Source organism: Palaemon carinicauda, chromosome 42 (assembly GCF_036898095.1).
Source record: "Palaemon carinicauda isolate YSFRI2023 chromosome 42, ASM3689809v2, whole genome shotgun sequence".
In the NCBI taxonomy this organism is placed as follows: domain Eukaryota; kingdom Metazoa; phylum Arthropoda; class Malacostraca; order Decapoda; family Palaemonidae; genus Palaemon; species Palaemon carinicauda.
The window spans coordinates 26633393-26652901 of NC_090766.1; the positions used below are offsets into that span (position 1 = coordinate 26633393).

At 35.3% G+C, this 19509-nt stretch overlaps 1 protein-coding gene across 1 annotated transcript in view; it reads left to right on the forward strand.

Moving 5' to 3' along the window:
- Positions 1 to 18831: 18831 nt before the first annotated feature.
- Positions 18832 to 19509, forward strand: part of LOC137633057 (uncharacterized) — an 873-nt gene continuing 195 nt past the window's right edge. The window contains exon 1 of the mRNA XM_068365223.1: positions 18832 to 19509. This exon is cut by the window's right edge and continues 195 nt beyond it. Coding sequence (XP_068221324.1) covers positions 18832 to 19509 — 678 coding nt within the window.

Genomic DNA, 19509 nt, shown 5'->3' on the forward strand with positions numbered 1-19509 from the left:
ACTATAAAAACTTTAAAAAAACAAGAGGAAGAAAAAGATGGTCGAACACTTTTATGGAGGTCAATTCTAATTAACGACTCGAATATAAACATTAAAAAAATACATATTTTTCAATATATTGGTTAGTGAATATATTTAATACAAGCATTATGTAAATATGTCCGTTTTCTCAGACCAAGGCAAATGCAAGTTTCTTAAATGTTAATAGAAAAATACTTTTCCGAAATGTGAAATATTCCGAAATATGTCTTTCAAATAAGAATTATCTTTAATAGAAATTGATGTTTAAAAAATATCTAAAATATTAGTAATTAATCAACTCGCTCTAATAATAATCTCTTAGAAAAAATGTAACATTTTTACACACACACACACACACACACACACACACACATATATATATATACATATATATATATATATATATATATACATATATATATATATATATATATATATATATATATATATATATATTTATATATGTCATATACATAAAAAACACATCTATGCACTTATATATATATATATATATATATATATATATATATATATATATATATATATATATATATATATATATATATATATATACACACACACACACACACATATCATTATTATTATTATTACTATCCAAGCTACAACCCTAGTTGGAAAAGCAAGATGCTATAAGCCCAGGGGCTCCAACAGGGAAAAATAGCCCAGTGAGGAAAGGAAATAAGGAAATAAATAACTGAAGAGAACAAATTAACAATAAATCATTCTAAAAACAGTAACAACGTCAAAACAGACATGTCATTTATAAACTATTAACAGCATCAAAAACAAATATGTCATAAATAAACTATAAAAAGACTCATGTCTGCCTGGTCAACAAAAAAGCATTTGCTCCAACTTTGAACTTTTGAAGTTCTACTGATTCAACCACCCGATTAGGAAGATCATTCCACAACTTGGTAACAGCTGGAATAAAACTTCTAGAGTACTGCGTAGTATTGAGTCTCGTGATGGAGAAGGCCTGGCTATTAGAATTAACTGCCTGCCTAGTATTACGAACAGGATAGAATTGTCCAGGGAGATCTGAATGTAAAGGATGGTCAGAGTTATGAAAAATCTTATGCAACATGCATAATGAACTAATTGAACGACGGTGCCAGAGATTAATATCTAGATCAGGAATAAGAAATTTAATAGACCGTAAGTTTCTGTCCAACAAATTAAGATGAGAATCAGCAGCTGAAGACCAAACAGGAGAACATATATATATATATATATATATATATATATATATATATATATATATGTATATATATATATATATATATATATATATATATATATATATATGTATATATATATATATATATATATATATATATATATATATATATATGTTAGTGTGTACAAATTTTTCACTCTCAAAGTATATAAATATATATATGCTTTTGGGACAAAGCTTCTCTCTAATGCAATTTTCATTGAAGGCGATAGCATTAGTGGCGTCAATGTTAATCTCGGGTACCGTCGTTCAATTAGTTCATTATGTATGTTGCATAATATTTTTTTTTTATAATTCTGACCATCCTTTACATTCAGATCTTTCTGTATAGTTCCATCCTATTCGTAGTACTAATCATGCAGTTAATTTTAATAGTCAGGCCTTCTCCATCATAAGGCTCAATACTACTCAGTATTCTAAAAGTTTTATTCCAGCTGTGACCAAGTTGTGGAATGATCTTCCTAATCTAGTGTGAATCAGTCGAACTTCAAAAGTTCAAACTAGTAGCAAATGTTTTTAGGTTGAACAGGCTTACATAAGTCCTTTTATAGTTTATATATCAAATATCTGTCTTAATCTTGTTAATGTTTTTAAAATATTTTATTTTAATTTTTCATCATTTCTTATATCGTTTATTTATTTCCTTATTTCCTTTCCTCACTGGGCTATTTTTCCCTGCTGGAACCCTTGGCCTTATGGCATCTTGCTTTTCCAACTAGGGTTGTAGCCCAACTAGTAATAATAATAATAATAATAATAATAATAATAATAATAATAATATAGATCCAACATGGAACCAATACCCATATCTGAGAATGTTCCAAGAGAAATATTAAAGTTCAACACTAAGGAAGCTTCGTTCCTCTCTCACCGTGGACAGCTATTTCGACAAACAGATGGGATCTCCTCTGAGGACTCTATTTGCCAACATGTATATGGCAACCGTCGAAGAAAAGACCTTCAAAGAACACAAGAAGCCAAAAATATATGGACGTTACATCGATGACATATTCATCACGACAAAAAATAAAGAAGAGACTGAAGAGTTAGCAGACAAACTAAGGAGAAATTTTGTACTTAATTTCACAACCGAATACAGTCAAGAAAAATCAGTGCCTTTCCTCGATGTCCTAGTCAAACAAGATGACCAATTGAAGACATCGGTATACACTAAATCAATCAACGCAGGACGATGCTTAAATGCCAGAGGTTAGTGCCTAGAAGCCCACAAAAAGTCAGTAATCAGTGCTTCCGTAAAAAGAGCATTCCCCCCACAGCAATACTTGGAAAGACGTAGATGCCGAACTAAACAGAATTCGACAACTGCTAACAAATAATGGGTATCCCGACAGCATGATAGAAGAAGCCACAAGGAAGAAATTAACGGAAGTTCAACAACCATCGACGGCAAAACCAACGAAGACAAAAACCTTGTCATCTACCACCGCCTTAGCTTTGGTTCGGCCTACAAAGATGATACCCGGATATTGCGAGGAATCTTCCATCGAGGTGTGGCCCCAAAAGCCCCTTTCCATTAAGTAAAACTTGTAATATATAGCAAGCCCAACCCGACTGCAAGTCTTATGATGAAAAACAGTACCGCCCTCAAAGGACCAAAGGAAGCGTGCACCAACGTAGTCTATAAATTTTCATGCCCTGAGATATATAAATCTCACAGAAAAGACTACATTGGACACACTACCACAACAGTCAAAAGAAGGAATTAATTGATGGGACCCACATGGTTCACAAGGAGAACAGCTAAGGCAGACTTATAATTGCTGAAGCTGTAAGCATCGCCCTCCAGGTACCAACTCTGAACATATAATTCTAATTGTACGCTCCCCTCACGCAGAAAGCGACTCAGATAAACTATATAGTGGTGCAACTCTGAGCGTGCATCCAGTATTTACGCACTATATATATATATATATATATATATATATATATATATATATATATATATATATATATATATATATATATATATATATATATATATATATATATATATATATATATGTATATGTATGTATTTAATCAACCATTCTTCATAATCTATGAATCTTTAAATTTAAAAAAAAATCACTTTTTCTTATTTCATTTTCAGAATTTTTAATTTCCTTAGAATGTAATCTCAGCATAATTGATCGTAATATTTGTAGAAGCTGATGTATAAAAGAAATTATAAACATATGGAAACTAGCAATCACTTAATGACAAAGTTTTGTCGAAACAGTGCTGTAGTGAATAAAGTATGAAGAAAAGAAATAATCATCGTTTGTTAAACCAAAGGTTTACGTCTGAAAACCTAAAGAAGCTGAGGAAATATGAACATTCCTGCAGAAAACACATTGAAGCTACTAAGGCTATCGCCTTCAGTGAATATATATATATATATATATATATATATATATATATATATATATATATATATATCTATATATATGTATACATATATATATATACATATATATATACATATATATAGATAGCTATATATATATATGTATATATATACATATACACACATACACATCGATATATATATATATATATATATATATATATATATATATATATATATATATATATTATTATTAGTGAAAGCTAGGCTATAAACCTAGCTGGAAAGCAAGATGCTAAAAGCCCAAGGGCTCCAACAGGGAAAAATAGCCCAGTGAGGAAAGGAAACAAGGAAATAAATAAACAATCAAAATGAGATATTTCAAGAACAGGAACAACATTAAATTAGATCATTCACATAAAACTATAAAAAAGTCCAAAAAAAAAACAGAGGAAGAAAAATAAGAAAGAACAGCATGCCTGAGTGTACCCTCAAGCAAGAGAACTCTAATCCAGGACAGTGCAGGCCATGGTAGAGGCTATGGAACTACCCAAGACCAGAGAACAACGGTTTGATTTTGAAGTGTCCTTCTCCTAGAAGAGCTGGTTACCATAGCTAAAGAGTCTCTTCTACCCTTACCAAGAGGAAAATGGCCACTGAACAATTACATTGCAGTAGCTAACCCCTTGGGTAAAGAAGAATTGTTTGGTAACCTCAGTGTTGTCAGGTGTATGAGGACAGAGGAGAATGTGGTAAGAATAGACCAGACTATTCGGTGTATGTGTAGACAAAGACAAAATAAACCGTAACCAGAGAGAGGGGTCCAATGTAGTACTGTCTGGCCTATCAAAGGACCCCATAACTCTCTAGCAGTAATATCTCAACGGGGGACCGGTGCCCTGGTCAACCTAAAACATGTACGAATACGCACACACACACACGTATATATATATATATATATATATATATATATATATATATATATATATATATATATATATATATATATATATAATGTATGAGATGTTCTTAATATCAATGTTTATCTAAATTTCATTCTTCTCGCAAAACAGGAAACCATTAACACTAAAAGATTAGTTGCTGACCATATTCAAGTGATTATATAAAACGAATTTAGATTAAATATTAGAGGGGCACTCAGTAGAGCGAAGACCTCCGCAGCGATAGCTTATTTCTCGACCTTTTGCTCGACCTTGACCTTGACCTTTGACCTTGGCATGGATTTTCATACACTCAAATATGAACCAAGTTTGAAGTCTCTGTGACAATGATGTCCAAACTTATGGCTGATTACGTGAATTGGACATTTTGCATGACTGTGACCGTGACCTTGGCCTTTCAATATTCAGCCACTTCCAGATTTTTACATAACAGTTATTCCCTGCAAGTTTTATCACTCTACGATTAAAATTGTGGCCAGGAAGCTGTTCACAATAACCTTCTTCCAACTTCGTTGGCGGAGGTAATAAACATACAAATTCGTAAAATATAAATAACATATCAACATATGTAGCTGTAAACATACAAATGAACCTTGACATATGGAAACTAGAAAAGCACTGAGAGTGCAGACCTCCGCCACGGTAGCTTATTTCTTGAAACCAGCTTGCCTTTCCCAGAATCAATTTAGACGGTAGTCGTATTTGTAGTCTGTGACAACCATCTGCGAACTTGGGGTTAATTCGGTCAACCTTTTACTCAACCTTGATCTTGACCTTTGATCTAGGACATCCAAAATTGAATAATTTCTACGTCTCAACGCAAAAATGAATCCTTTAACGTTTTACTACTCTGTAAGTAACATTGGGGCCAGGAAGTTGTTCACACAAATAAACGGACAAACAAGCAAACAGGGGCTAAAACATTATCTCCTCCCAAATTAGTTGGCGGAGGTAATAACATAGATTTACACATAACCATAACGAGTGAAAAACTATCCTAAGAATAAATAATCCAACCAAAAGTACGCTAAAGAGTACCCAATATACCCAGACGAGTTAACTAACATGAGAAGGATAGGGAGTTGGTGGGAGGATTGGATTGTTGTGACGTCAGAACTTCCGATCAGCTGATTTCCGGATGAGAGCAAGAGTGAGGAGGGGGTGAAGGAGTGGGGGGGGGGGGGAGATACGAACGTTGTTTTACCATTAGTCAGAATTTCATGAAAAAGATCATGTGAGAATTACGGTCTCGTGAAGGGTCTGAAAAAGGGTTTAGATTAGAACACACGTGACATTTCTTTTCTTTAGGAGTTAGGAGAAATGGGATGGAAACCCAATATCCTTTTCCTGCCCAGACCCGAGGAAGATAAAGAGTAAGGGAAAGATAGAATACGAAGGAAGGTTTAACCACTAATTTAAAGTGCAGAAGTCTGCCTTAAAGGAAAAAAAGGTTATATGAAGAGAGAAAACTTAAAGAGGGAAGAGAATTTTAGACAATAGATCTGAAAGCAAAGAAACAATCTCAAAATTTGAAGTTTGGAAATAAATTAGTATTTAACGTACATAATATATACGTAATCATTATGTAACTAATTAAATAAATAAACGAATAAAAAAGTATGCATATAAATATTTAACACACATGAAAAAAAAAAAAAAAAGGATAGTAGACTAAATTAAAAGAGATCTACCACTCTCTTTGCTATCATTACAACTTCGGTTAATATTATTATAATTTTTCATTACATATTTCTAAGACTTCACAACTTCGGTTATTATTATTATAATTTTTCATTACATATTTCTAAGACTTCACAACTTCGGTTATTATTATTATAATTTTTCATTACATATTTCTAATACTTCACAACTTCGGTTATTATTATTATAATTTTTCATTACATATTTCTAAGACTTCACAATTTCGGCTATTATTATTATAATTTTTCATTACACATTTCTAAGACTTCACAACTTCGGCTATTATTATTATAATTTTTCATTACATATTTCTAAGACTTCACAACTTCAGTTATTATTATTATAATTTTTCATTACATATTTCTAATACTTCACAACTTCGGTTATTATTATTATAATTTTTCATTACATATTTCTAAGACTTCACAACTTCGGTTATTATTATTATAATTTTTCATTACATATTTCTAAGACTTCACAACTTCGGTTATTATTATTATAATTTTTCATTACATATTTCTAAGACTTCACAGCTTCGGTTATTATTATTATCATTTTTCATTACATATTTCTATGACTTCACAACTTCGGCTATTATTGTTATTATTATTATTTTCTTTTCTTTTTTTCTGGGCTCCTCTTAATTTAGTTGGAGCAAGTTTGAATCGATACAAGATGATTGGATATTACATTAAAAAAACGAGTCCTGTTAATCCTGAGAATATTCTACCGACATCTTTGCAAAACGTTGGACTGTTACTATGGCAAAACACTTTATATGGGTTAATTTCTTATAATAATTTCTCTGTATGCTCAACATTTTCCTCCAATACTAAGCAGAGAGAGAGAGAGAGAGAGAGAGAGAGAGAGAGAGAGAGAGAGAGAGAGAGAGAGAGAGAGAGAGAGAGAGAGAGAGCACACTGCATGCTTCCTTTCCAATTGACTTCCCGAGACAAGAACCAAATCGAAAACGAAATGGAACTGAATACGAAACAACACGCTTTCTCTTTTGCTCATTTCTTTCAATTATCATCATCTAATTCTTCCCCTTTCCCCTTTTGTCCCTTTGTGAAACCCTAATTTCCTTCCTGGACCCCAATCATGCAGCCATGAGTCAGGAGAAAAGTTCTCGAAAGGTCGTGAGAAGCCACAAGGCCTGGTTTAATGGTCGCTCATGAATGGCAGAGGAAAGGGACGGTGACAACGGACTAAAAAGACAATGCCCTAGAGATTGACCATATACATGATCAGCTCCCATACCTCCTCTCTACCCAAGCTAGAACCAAGGAGGGTTAGGTAATGGCTGCTGATGACTCCCCCAAAATCCCCAATCTCTAGTTCACAAGGATGGTGAGGTTGTAGCCAGCTGCTACTACTACTACTACTACTACTACTACTACTACTACTACTTAAAAAAAAAGTTATTGAGTTTGAGTGGTTCTTAATCCCCCGTCTAACAGACCGCCAGGCAGGGACGTCGACTATGCAAGAAGTGTGTGTATGAGAGAGAGAGAGAGAGAGAGAGAGAGAGAGAGAGAGAGAGAGAGAGAGAGAGAGAGAGAGCCACTTCACATTACTGTATTCACGTGAAGTCCCACGATCTTCACCCATCTAATTTCTTCTAAGGAATCTTTAAGTGGAGTTCCGCCAACACTTAGCACTTCTCCGTCTAAGACCAGTCCGTTCTCTTAATCATTTCTATATACAGATTTACGCCTACGAGGTTATTTCTGGAATGATTACGCAAGAGACTGGTTAACTCTTATGAAAATTTGACCAAAGGTACATTAACGTGGTGAGAGTTTGTATATCGCCATGATCGGCAAAGCTGTACTAGTCAGGACCACCCATGATAGGTTGGTTTGCTTTGAGAGGGCAGACTAAAGTTTCCCACCGGCCATCCTGGTGATGAAAATAGACAAACCCCAGACGTGACTAAGAACATGCCTGAGGTCTTTGTACTGCAGTAGCCTAGAAACGGCTGCATTTGTTGTTATTATATATATATATATATATATATATATATATATATATATATATATATATATATATATATATATATATATATATATATATATACACTGAACTTCTTCTATCTGATTTAATCATATTTTCACCGGTGTTTAAGCTACCAGAACCTTTTAAATAAAATACAACACTAATATAAATACTACCACATCATGCACTAACGTGAATGGCAACCAATTATTAGAATTTTTGGATCTAGACTTTTTTTAAGGGGGAGAATTTTTGGCAGTTGAGTCTTGAGCAAAATTTTCAACTTGACTTCGGGGATTTGTGGGGGAGTGTGGTTTCCAAGTGGACTGTACCTCTCGTTATAATCACTCTCACCAGGGTATGACTGCTCTCTCTCTCCCCAAAAAGCATGATAGGAAAGAAATATATCTACATATTTATATATATATATATATATATATATATATATATATATATATATATATATATGTATATATATATACAGTATATACATACATACATATATATATATATATATATATATATATATATATATATATATATATATATATATATATAAAACCAGACACTTGGTCTTTTTTATATAAAGAAGATGACGCTAAAATACACATCATTCGCTATAAAACCCTATAAAATTGCAAAAATGTCTATGTAATGAAATCATACGTGAAAGAAGCTTATCAAACTTCAATCGTGCCACTCTTATACACATTAACAGTAATCCAATGAGGTCTTTTAATCTCTTATATTACCTCAGAGTTAGTGGCGAATGTAACATCCTTCCCGGATTTCTGGTTACAGGATACAGGATTTGTAACATGTCCTTTAACATCTTTAACCTTCCGGTTAGATAATCAGGAATACCTATTTAAAAGTTAATTGGTCATAGACTGTTATTATAGCCACAGCCTCCATCGATGACTTCCGAAGATAATTTTTACCTCCGCCAGAGAAGTTGGAAGGAGTTTACGTTTTACACCTTGTTTAAATTTTTGTGTGTTTGTCTGTTTGTTTATGAACAGCTTCCTGGCCACAATTTTAATCGTAGATTCAGGAAACTTGCATGGATTAACTGTTATGTAAATATCTCGAAATTATTAAAATTTGGAAGGTCAAGGTCACGGTCAAGCAAAATGTCTAATTGACGCAATCAGCCATAAGTTTGGACATCGTTGTCACAGAGACTTCAAACTGGGATCATATTTGAGTGTAAGAATATCCACGCCAAGTAATACATGTTAAGGCCAAAGGTTAAGGTCAAGGTCGAAAAACAAGCTGCCACACGGCGGAGGTCTACACTTTACTGTGTGCCCCTCTAGTACCCTTATTAATCTTGGTATATCTTGACTTGACTGTTTATGTAGAACGAAAAACCAATACAGAACATAAAATGCAAAACAGTACAGAGATTACAACAAAATTGCATTTAACGCCTTATTCGGATGATTCTACAAAAGTGCCTATGATTGTGATTTACTTTATCCTCTATTTATTCCCTTGTTCCCTTTCCTCACAGGGCTATATTTCCTTGTTGGATCCCTTGGGCTTATATAAACTACTTTTCCAGCTAGGGTTGTAGCTTAGATAACAACAACAACAACAACAACAACAACAACAACAATAATAATAATAATAATAATAATATTAATAATAATAATAAAGTCAGCTGTAGCTAGTTTAGGCAAAGTATACAGTTATCCATTACACTTTCTGAGTGGGGATACCTTGACGTGGTGAACAGTATCGCCATGGTCAGCAAAGGTAGTTACGGCTACACATACTAAGTTGGTTTGCTGTGAGCGATCTGACTAAAGTCCCCACCATCACCAATCCACATTGGCCAGCATGATAATGAAAATGGCCAAACCCGAGACATGACTAAGGACATGTGTGAGGTCTTTGTCCTGCAGTGGACTAGAAACGGCTACATTTGTTGTTGTTGTTGTTGTTGTTGTTGTTGTTGTTGTATATATTCTTTAAACTTTTCGCCAACTATGTTACGAAGGTTATGTTTTGAAATAGATAAGCTTGTATTTGTTTGTATGTCTGTCTGTGTGATTGTGATTCGCATAACTCAAAAACTATAAGACCGAATCTCATGAAATCTGGTAGGATGACTGGCCATGATCCAAGGACAATTTGATTAGATTTTGGGAGTGACTGGGTTAAAAGTCAAGGCTAAGGTCCGGAAAAAGTAAATTTTTTTTTTATTAACAAATCGGGGCCAATTTTTATCTGATTTACATGAAATTAGTGCCAAAATATGCTTAATTCAATTGCAGATCTTGTGATATACAATATGATATATAATCGTATTCTAACCAGTACTCCCGCTATCAGATTTTTAAAAAATAAAATACATTAATAACAAGTGAGCAAGTCCTGAACGCGGACATGGTCCTCGTAGAGGACATACCTCCGCCAAGGTGACCTAGAGCGCCATATGTCCTAGAATCATGAATTGATGTGACTTCGACCTTCACATGACCTTGACCTTCACGTGACCTTCAAGTGACCTTGACCTTCACGTGACCTTGACCTTCACATGACCTTGGCTTCAAGTGACCTTGATCTTCAAATGTACTTGACCTTCACGTGACCTTGACCTTCAGGTGACCTTGACCTTCACGTGACCTTGACCTTCACGTGACCTTGACCTTCAAGTGACCTGCTTGACTTTTGACCTTCAAGTGATCTTTGTTCATTTGCCACTGATACTTAATATGACATTGATATAATGCACCAATATGACCTTGACCTTTGACCTTTATAAATTTGAACATCACCCATGGGTTGCGCCTGGACTAGGACTTCCCTGTTGGCTTATGCAAAAGTCAGTGCTTTATTTCTGTCTCTTGATATGGCCACTTATGTCATAGTGACACCAGTGACCCCTGTGACCTTGACCTTGGGGTGACCTTGACCAAAATTTAATCAGTTCTTCCATACACATTGGGGAACTACTTGGCCAAGTTTGAAGTGATTCCGTGTAGAAATGTGGCCTCTACGTTGTCCACAGACAGACAGACAAACAGAGAAACAAACAAACAAACAAACAAACAAACCGAACCGAAAACATACCCTCCTGGCGGAGGTAATAAGAATACCACATAATACACGAACTGGGGCTTAAAGGACAGTAAATGCTCGTTTATTCAACCCTCGAATAAAAAGAAAAATATTCGAACTAAGATCAGCTGAGTCACCTCCAAGAGATGAAAAAGTTGCAGCTGCCGTCAAAGAAATAGGGACGAAGCAACTACGTTGTCTGCAGGAAACTTCTGGCCGATTTATCATAATCACACAACACGCAGATACAATCTTTTCTTCTGTGAATTTCATGAAATCTGTTCTGATTCCAGTACCTTTCCTTTATGCGTAGGATGACTGAGAGGGGAGGCAATTTCCGGGCGTAGCCTACGGCTGGGAGGGTGAAATATAATGTGTTAAAAAGAAATAGAGAAATATTGAAAGACAAAGGAGAGAGAGAGAGAGAGAGAGAGAGAGAGAGAGAGAGAGAGAGAGAGAGAGAGAGAGAGAGAGAGAGAGAGAGAGAGAGCATTGCATACACGCGAAATCACTTTACTTAGCAAAATTATGAAAGAAAAATCTTGGGTAAAAACTTTTTTTTTTCACTAGTTGGCAACAATAATTTTGAAAACCACCCAACGAAAATCAAAATATGCTGATAAAACTGCAAGCTCAATAATAAGGTTTATGTATGTGTGTCTGAGAGAGAGAGAGAGAGAGAGAGAGAGAGAGAGAGAGAGAGAGAGAGAGAGAGAGAGTCTCATTTTACACTTTTACTGTCTTCTCTCCTCTTATGTGACCCACAACAGCTCACAAACAACCAGGTAGACATTTCACAGCTTTGTTTAACGGAGGCCAACTGTGTATTTGAAGATACAGGTCTAAATTGTTACTTCCTCATTCTGGGATCGATCGCAAGTCGATATAGCTGTGAGTTGACCGAGTGAAAGACTTACAGTACAAGGAGTTACAAGATTTTGGGTGTCTTCGCGGAGACTCCATTTACTCTTGGATAGATCGAATTAGTTTAAACGCTTAGAGAGTTCCTATGATCTAGTTTAACTCACACTTGAACTCGCTTACCGTGTTACTGTTCACTACATCCGCTGGAAGTCTGTACCATGTATTTGCTATTTTGTATATAAAGAAATTACCCCATTGAGTGGAGCATCTTTTCAATTCCTGTTTGTATCCGTTACCTCCCACTGACTGATTTGTGCTAAACGTGAATAGACTGTTGTAATCTATATTTGTTATTACTTTAAGAATTTTGAATGCCTCTATTACCTGTCCCCTTAGTCTTCGAGAGAGAGAGAGAGAGCGAGAGAGAGAGAGAGAGAGAGAGAGAGAGAGAGAGAGAGAGAGAGAGAGAGAGAGAGAGAGAGAGGAAATCCATAATTAATAATTACTAACACCAATGACCAGCGCAACTAGAAACAGGAAGTGAAATACAAATCAATATCAAATTCACCCGAAGGACAAATTAAATAGGGACGCTGACTCGGCCTGGCAAAAGGGCGCCGCCACTCGCGAGGCGTTAAAATTATGAATGGAGGGCGTGTTCCTCTGACTGAGGCCCATTACTGGCGCCCTTCGTCGGTCATTATCGAGTTCATTAATCCGTGGAGTGGTGTTCTCCGTCGCTGCTAAGATACGACCAGACTATATAATGCTCAGGATTCTAAGCCTCCCTTAGAATATATAAACATGATGTCTTACATAGAATACGCAAACATGAAATCTTACATAGAATACATAAAAGTATAGTCTTACATGGAATACATAAACAAAATCTTACATAGAATATATAAACATCAAATCTCATGTGGCTTAATAAATCTATGAAGTGTTCTCAGACTTTAAAACTCATTTAATTACTAAGCATATATATATATATATATATATATATATATATATATATATATATATATATATATATATAACAATAACAAATATAGACGTCTTTAGACTACTGCAGGACAAAGGCCTCAGACATGTTAATTCTTATCTGGGGTTTACCCAGTTTTCGTCACCATGCTGGCCACTGCAGATAGGTGATGGAGAGAGATTTTCGGTTGGTCGCTCACAGCAATCCAACCTAATATGGGCAGCCCTGATTGTATGCGTATATGAGTATATGTGTGTATATATATATGTATATATATATATATATATATTTATATATATACAAACACACACACATATATATGTTTTTGACAGTAAACAGAGTAATGAAAAACTTGAACTTCCTCATTCCTGTTTTCCTGAGGCTAAACTAACTAGTTTAGCTTTTCGATCTCGTGAGATTAAAGCTCTGTTGATGGACCTTGATGCTTATGGAGGTGTAGACCCAAATGGTATTTTTCCTTTGTTTTTTATAAAGACAGCAGATTTCTTGGCTCCAAAGTTATCTGTTATTTTGCGCAAGTTAGCAAGAAGAGGAGCTTTTAGCACTAGTTGGAGAATTGGTAATGTTACTCCTCTATGTAAATGTGTTTGTGGTAGCTCAAGTCCCACTGATTACCGCCCAATTTCCATAACTCCCATATTATCTAAAGTTTTTGAACGTCTTCTGGCAAAACGTCTTAATAGGTTTGCTGAAGGTAATCATCTACTCCCTAGTTTGCAATTTGGTTTTCGTAAAGGCCTTGGAGCATGTGATGCCCTTCTTACAATCTCCAATGCTGTACAGAAATCCCTTGATTGTGGTCGGGAAGTTCGTATGATTGGCCTTGATTTTAGTGCTGCCTTTGACCGTGTTAGTCATGAGGCCCATGTTTTCAAACTGAAACAGTTGGGAGTGGGTGGGTAATTTCTTAGCCTTATTATTGATTTTTTAAGTAATAGATCTCAAAGAGTTGTTGTTGATGGGCACCATAGTGATTATAGGAATGTGATATCCGGTGTTCCACAGGGTAGTGTTCTTGGCCCATTACTTTTCATACTATATACACATGACATGTGGTTTGGCCTAGAAAACAAGCTTGTTGCATATGCAGATGATGCTACTCTCTTTGCATCAATTCCATCCCCTGAATGTAGATCTAGGGTTGGTGAATCCCTTAATAGAGATTTAGCTAGAATTAGTGCATGGTGCAAATTATGGGGTATGAAGTTGAATCCTAACAAAACTCAAAGTATGATTGTAAGTAGGTCAAGGACGGTGGTTCCTCAACATCCGGATCTCAGTATTGATAATGTTTCTTTAAATATGTATGACTCTTTCAAAATTTTAGGTGTGATTCTCGACAGTAAATTTACTTTTGAGAAACATATAAGGTCTGTGTCTTCTTCAATTTCACAAAAATAGGCTTATTGAGAAAGTCTTTCAAGATTTTCGGTGATCAATCTATTCTGAAGAAGTGTTTTAATTCTTTCATTCTACCTTGTTTTGAGTATTGTTCTCCTGTCTGGTCTTCAGCTGCTGATTCTCATCTTAATTTGTTGGACAGAAACTTACGGTCTATTAAATTTCTTATTCCTGATCTAGATATTAATCTCTGGCACCGTCGTTCAATTAGTTCATTATGTATGTTGCATAAGATTTTTCACAACTCTGACCATCCTTTACATTCAGATCTCCCTGGACAATTCTATCCTGTTCGTAATACTAGGCAGGCAGTTAATTCTAATAGCCAGGCCTTCTCCATCACGAGGCTCAATACTACGCAGTACTCTAGAAGTTTTATTCCATCTGTGACCAAGTTGTGGAATGATCTTCCTAATCGGGTGGTTGAATCAGTAGAACTTCAAAAGTTCAAAGTTGGAGCAAATGCTTTTTTGTTGACCAGGCGGACATGAGTCTTTTTATAGTTTATTTATGACATATTTGTTTTTGATGTTGTTGATAGTTTATTATATGACATGTCTGTTTTGACGTTGTTTCTTATTTTAGAATGATTTATTTTTAATTTGTTCTCTTCATTTATTTATTTCCTTATTTCCTTTCCTCACTGGGCTATTTTTCCCTGTTGGAGCCCCTGGGCTTATAGCATCTTGCTTTTCCAACTAGGGTTGTAGCTTGGATAGTAATAATAATAATAATATATATATATATATATATATATATATATATATATATATATATATATATATATATATACAGTATACATACAAATTTATATATTCTAATTAAAATCTACAGTATATCACTTGTGTCAGGACTTGTGCTTGTCTTCAATTCCATAATTGCACAAACATTTAATTAGAATTTGGATGTGCATATATATATATATATATATATATATATATATATATATATATATATATATATACAGAGAGAGAGAGAGAGAGAGAGAGAGAGAGAGAGAGAGAGAGAGAGAGAGAGAGAGAGAGAGAGAGAGAGAGAGAGAGATTCATTCCACCTCTTCTTGAGAATCCAATTAGTATCACCGGAATAAAAAGTGACGTCCCTTTCTCTATCACTCGACGCATCTCTCCACAAATTCAGAAAAAAAACCTGAACAGTAAAAAAGATGAAAACGATTCTTGGCATCTTTTATAATTTCTAGCCACTTTTATTCCGTCCAATCAAAATACAGACCATTTGGGACGACAGTAGGTCGTTTCCCACACACCAGCGGGACCAGCCAAAAACTTAAAGTGTGTCCTGTAGGCCTTGCCTAGGCCTAACGTGCGTCAGACGCCCATGTCTAGCTGAGTCACCCCCTTTAGAGGAGAGGTGATTAGGGAACTCATAATTATATTTGTTGAGCGTCATGCCATTCGGTGCAAGGAGACACTGCACATGAGCTAAATTTGTGGCGTGCGGATATGAATCGCGTAAAGAATATCTATAAAAATCCTGAGCGAATTTGATGGCTGTGGTTAACTGAGTTTCACGATGCAATGAATGATCAAGTTACAAACATTCTTTGAAGCTATTGCTCTTATGAAGAAAATAATACTAAAAAATACTCGCATATACATTACATACATACAGTAGCCTATATATGCCCGTGAATTCATATATACACACACACACACACACACACACACAAACACACACACACACACACATATATATATATATATATATATATATATATATATATATATATATATATATATATATATATATATATATATATATATATATGAAGGGAATATTTTGATTGATATACCTTTATGTTCCTCAACACACTAAAGAGATGAAAAGTTCCTGGATACGATGGAATTACTGCCGAGATGATACTGGCCGAAAATGAATTGACTCCCAGACTGCTTACAAGATTATTTTGTAGAATGTGGCATGGAGAGGCAAAACCTGATGAATGGGAGTAAGGAGTGTTGGTGAAAATGGCAAAAAAAAAGAAAAAAAAAAGGAGACCTGACTGACTGCAATAATTACAGAGGCATGACACTTACGTCAGTTGTTATGAAAATATACAGTATGTTTATTCTAAAGAGACTGGAGAGAAAGATTGATGAAAAGCTGAGAGATGAACAAGCAGGATTTAGAAAAGGTAGAAGTTGCACTGACCAACTTTCCATTTTGAGACATGTTGTACAGCAATGCGTACAATATAGAAATCCACTTTTGATGGCATTTGTGAACTATGAAAAAGCCTTTGATAGCGCGGAGAGCCCTGCGTCATTGTGGAATTTCTCTTGATTATGTAAATTTGATTAAGTCTGCTCATGCGTATAGCAAGTGCAAAGTTAATGTGAATGGAGTCTTATCAAATGAATTTCCAGTGAACAGCGGAGTACTCCAAGGGAACGTGTTGCCACCTATGTTGTTTATCCTCCTCATGGATTTTGTAATGAGTAGAAAAATCGAAGATTGTGGAGAAGGATTGGACTGGATTGGTGATAGGAATTTAGCAAACCTAGAGTATGCTGATGATGCTGTCCTTCTTAACAGAACATCACAGGATCTACCATGCTCGCTTACCAGAATGCATGAAATATCACACGCGGTTGGGCTCAAGATAAATAGAAGAGAGACAGAGATGATGAGAACGGAGTATGCAATGTTAGATGAAATATCGTTGAGAGGAGAAAGGATTAATGAGGTAGAATTATTTAAGTATTTAGGAACTATGATCTCCAATACAAGGTCTTTAGAATTAGAGTTATTGAAAGATTGAAAAAAGAAAATCAGACAATGGCTAGGTTAAGAAAAATTTGGAAATTAAATCGCCTGAAATTGCATACAAAAATCAGATTATATATCAGTTTAGTGAGATCGGTGTTACTCTATGGACATGAGTCATTGTATGCAGTGGCGGATTAACCATAAGGCAAACTAGGCACATGCCTTAGGGCCACAAAAAAATCCAGGCCATTTCTGGTGGTCCAAAAACATTTTGATTATGACTAAGAGAAAAATGTCACTTGTCAGTTATCGGTAATTAGCCATGTTGTGAAAGGTCTGAAGTTGTTTACTATGTTTTAAGTGCTTTGGCTGTGAAACAATAAAATTCTTAAGTTTCGTAATCATCAGAACAACAGATATTTCTTTTGACGTTGTTTACATATTCTACATGTATGTCCTTGTCCGTGTGTACTGTTGGTGGCAGAAACTCATAGAGAACCGTGAACGGTTATGGCCCATCATGAGTGACTCAGAGTGCTGACAGGTTTATTTCTGCTCAAATAGTTAATTTTTGCTTCGAGTTTTTGTTCGACACATGTTTTTGCCAAACGATTCATCGAAACTTTTTGCTCATATTTTTGTTGTAGTAGTGTTCCTCATTGTTCTATTAATATTTTCTCAATTTTCTCACGTTATGTTCCATCATATGTAAATCAGTGAAAATTTTCTTTCTACCTAGATCTGATCTAGGTAGAAAGAAACTTTTCACTGAATGAATGAACTAATAGATCATTCATTCTGGCTTCGAGGTTATACTTGAGACATGTTTTTGTCAAGGTACTTCTCTATTTCAGTGGACTCTACACCAGATATTACTCATACTGACCAGCTGACAATCATTATTCGTCATGTCAATATGAAAAATTATGAACCAGTGGAGCGTTTTCTCACATTCATCACAATATTTCCAGTCACACAGGTCAGAATCTTGCTGATACTCTACTTCAGTACTTATCAGAGCAGAACATTGATTTCACTCATTGCCGTGGACAGACATATGACAATGCTAGTAATATGTCCGGTAAATACATTGGTATGCAGCAAATCCTGAAAAACAAGAACAGTTTGGTGGATTATATTCCATGTGCAGGCCACTCACTAAATCTTGTTGGTCAATCTGCGGTGGATTGCTGTGTTGAAGCTGTTTCATACTTTGGGTTTTTGCAGCATTTGTACACATTCTTTGTAGCATCTACACGTCGATGGAGGATTCTGCTAATCCACATAGAACAAAAACCTCATTGTCTTATTCCTAAACACCTATCAGATACCCGATGGTCTGCTAGGGCTGATGCCACTGAGGCTGTATTCCAAGGATATCAGCAGTTCCACAAGTGCTCTTGAGGAAATTGCAGCTGATGACAGTCAGAATAGGGATACTTGAAATCAGGCAAACGCTTTGGCAAAGCATATGGATACCATAGAAGTATCCTTCATGTGTGAACTTTGGAATGACATTCTGCAGCGCTTCAACCAATGCAGCAAGTTGCTGCAAAGTGCTACCATTGAACTAACAACAGCTATTGGTCTTTTGAAGAGTCTGGCTCAATTCATAAGTGATTGCAGAGATAAATTTGACATTTATGAGCAGAAAGCTTCTGACCGTTGTGGAAACAGCTCCTATAAGTATGAAAGTGCAACTCGCCAAATACCTAAACGCAAGAAGCATGTTAGTGAAGGGAGTGCTGCAGATGCTATGGAAAGTATGACAGGAAAGCAGAAATTTAAAGTTAACACTTTTAATGTCATCATCGATCAACTGAACAGTGCTTTGAAAAAATGCATTGAAGCATATTCAACCATGCAGCAGCGGTTTGGTGTTCTGACTGAGTTTGAATCAATGTCTGATGATGATATTGTGGTTGCAATTGAAAGACTTGTTGGTGTGTATGCAAGTGATCTTTCCTCTGACTTCTATTCAGAATTCTGTCAGTTTATCTGTTGGTATAAGGAACAGACAAAGAAGAAATGTAGCAAAGAAGCGTCAACAGGTATTGCTCAACATATGTTCAAATTAATGCACAAAACTGGAATTTCAACTGCATTTCCAAACACTGATGTGGCTTTGCGAATTTACTTGTCACTGATG